The 2,790-nt window shown below is 51.0% G+C and overlaps 1 protein-coding gene across 1 annotated transcript; it reads right to left on the reverse strand.

Annotated features, from left to right (window-relative positions):
- Nucleotides 1-889: 889 nt before the first annotated feature.
- On the reverse strand, nt 890-1,833 carry LOC119339056 (thylakoid lumenal 19 kDa protein, chloroplastic-like). The gene has a single exon (XM_037611234.1). The coding sequence runs from the start codon at nt 1,741-1,743 to the stop codon at nt 1,015-1,017; it is 729 nt and encodes a 242-aa protein (XP_037467131.1). The 5' UTR covers nt 1,744-1,833; the 3' UTR covers nt 890-1,014.
- Between the last annotated feature and the right edge of the window lie 957 nt (nt 1,834-2,790).

Genomic DNA, 2,790 nt, shown 5'->3' on the forward strand with positions numbered 1-2,790 from the left:
GGACTGCCCCAGGCCTGACAGTAGCTGACTTGCGTGTGCAAACGGCGACAAAGAAGGTGGTGATGCTGTCAAGGAGGAGGACGGACCTCATGCCGGTGGTGGCGGCGGCGTCAGGAAGGACGCCGCCACGTTCCCCGTGGTAACTTGAAAACGCCGTGGCCACTTGGCCCTCGCAGATCGCTGCCCTCGCCGCCACCGGGCCCCGTGAGCACGCCGGTCGTCGCAGAAGGGTTTTGCTTCGGATTCGTCCCCTGAGGCTCGTCGCTCGACTTGTTGGACGGCGGCTGCGCCATCTGGAGCGCCGCCACCGCGTCACCCAGATCAGAGACGCGCTTCTCCAGATCGGGACGCCAGTTGACCAGATCGTCGATCTTGGTCGTGGACGCTTGGATCTCCGCTATTGCCTTGTTTTGGGCCTTGAGGGTGTTGTCGAGTCGGTCGAGGAAGGCTTCGATCGCCAGATCCATGGCGACGAAGTGTGTACGAGCTTGCCGTAAGCCTCTGGTCTCGATTAGCTGCGCCAGAGTGGAGCGAGGTGGAGGAATTGCTGGTCTCTGATACCAGATGTGAGGGTGGAGAGGGATCTCATGATTACTAGCAACACTTCACTCATAAAGGTTCAATCTGGTAGCGATTACAGGAAGATTACAAGAATGGGGATAGCTAGGGTTCGTGGCGAGAAAGGAGGGGAAGGGAATAAGAGCCGTGTCGTCGTGCCTGCGCTTGATCTCGATCCCTCCTCAAGTAGTCGTGTAGCTGGGCTTCAGTTTACCCAAGCCAGCCCAATGACGCTTGGGTTGGGCTTCCTGGGCCTGGTCGCGCGCGGAGCCGTGGTGATGCGATGGTCCTCGCTGACCTGCGGGTCCGCCCTGTCAGGGCTGTTGAAACATAGGAAGAAAGCAATTTACAGATCAAGATACTGTATGCCGGTTCTGAATAATCATCCAGATCAATTGCCTCTTCTTCGATGATAACGCCTATACAAAACCGCTTAAGTAACGCGCAGCATGCATGTTAATCTTGGCCGCTGAAGTCGACGGTCTTGAAGGACTGGTGCAGGCGGCGGAGGACGGCCTCGTCGCGCCCCCACTCGGGGTTGGGCGCCGTGACGAAGTGCGCGTAGAGCTTGTTCCGGGCGCACGTCACAGAGATGAGGCTGTGCGCGCCGGCGCCGGCCACCTCGTACTCGTAGTACACCTGCCCGTCCGCGTCCTTCCGCTCCGCCGACGTCACGTCGTCCGCCGACGAGATCTGGTCCTGCAGCCCGACGTCGGAGAGTGCGAGGTTGTCCAGCACGGCGCCGACGGGGGCCAGCTTGCGGAACCCGGAGAGGAAGGTGAGGTACTCCCGCTCGGAGCGCTTGCGCGGGTTGAAGAACTCGCTGTCCGTGCCGTTGGTGCCCTTCTCCACCTTTGACACCAGACGCTCTTTCCACCCCTCGGGCACGTCGTACACGTACTCCGCCGCGTCCCTCTTGTTCGCGTTGCCGCCGTACCCGCCGTAGTTGGCCGCGCTCGCCGCCGTGCCGTAGTACACCTTGAACTCCCCCTCCGCGTGCGACGGCGCTGCGGGGGTTAGCAGGAGGAGGCCGGCCGCGGCTGCCGCGGCCAGTGTGGCGGTGAGCGGCCTGGGAGCCGGGAGCCTCACAGTCTGTGGCGCTGGCTGCGAGGTGGCAGAGGAGGAGGTGGAGGCGGCGGTGGTGAGGAGAGGGGAAGGGGAGAAGAGGGAAGCGAGCATGGTCATGGTGGACCTCGACGGCGTGCGCGCTTACGCCCTGCGGTGGTGTCCGCGGTGGTGGGGGTGGTTTTTGCGCGCGATTTTGTGTGGTTTTGTCTCGCCGAGAGGATAGGAGATCGGCGAGGCTTATCCGGTGCGACGACGACATGGGCATTCCACCGACGAGTAGGGACAATCTTTGCAACCGGCAACAGATTGTTATTGATTCGCACAGCACCAGCGACATGAGCCGGCCCAATTATCAGTATATAACGGGCTACAATACCAGACGGTTATGCGAACGTTCTAGAAGGTTCCAGTCCGTTTTTTCTGGTTTTAGGAACCTTCTAGCCTTACTTTCAGGACATGAACCGGTTTATGTCATTTTCTGTTTCTTTTTAGTTTTTTCCTGTTTTTTCTTTTCTAACATTTTTTCTTTTTCTTTCCATTTTCGTTTTTATTTCTTTGTTTATTTCCCTTTGCTTTCCTCATTTTATTTTATTTTATTTTTATTTTTAAAAAATCTTCAGAAATATGAAAAATGTTCATTTTTAAAAATTGTGTTCATTTTTAAAAAAGATCATGTTTTGAAATTATATTCACAAATTGAAAAAATAGAATTTTAAATTTTGATAGCTACTTTGAAAAAATGTTCTAAAATCCAAAAATGTTTAAAATTTCAAATTTAAAAAAGATTTGCATTTTAATTGTTTTCCCAAATTGATAAAATGTTTAGGAATTTCAAAACACGTTCCCAATTTCAAAATTACTTCCCAAATAAAAAATGTTCATGTTTTCAAAATTTATTCGCAAAATAGAAAAATTTCTGGAAATCTAAAAAAAGGTCCGCCTTTGAATATTGGTTCGCAAATTTATAAAATGGACGGGAATTTTACTTTCCAAATATATTCACAAATAAAAAAAATCATGTTTTCAAAATGTGTCTGTGAATTCAAAAATTGTTCAGGAAATTTTAATTTTTTTAGCATTTTCAAAATTTGTTCGTAACTTCTAAAAATGTTTATTTATTAATTTTGGTCTTGTTCTTCAAAAGATGTTTCCATTTTCAAAAAA

The sequence above is a fragment of the Triticum dicoccoides genome, chromosome 7B (assembly GCF_002162155.2).
Source record: "Triticum dicoccoides isolate Atlit2015 ecotype Zavitan chromosome 7B, WEW_v2.0, whole genome shotgun sequence".
NCBI lineage: Eukaryota > Viridiplantae > Streptophyta > Magnoliopsida > Poales > Poaceae > Triticum > Triticum dicoccoides.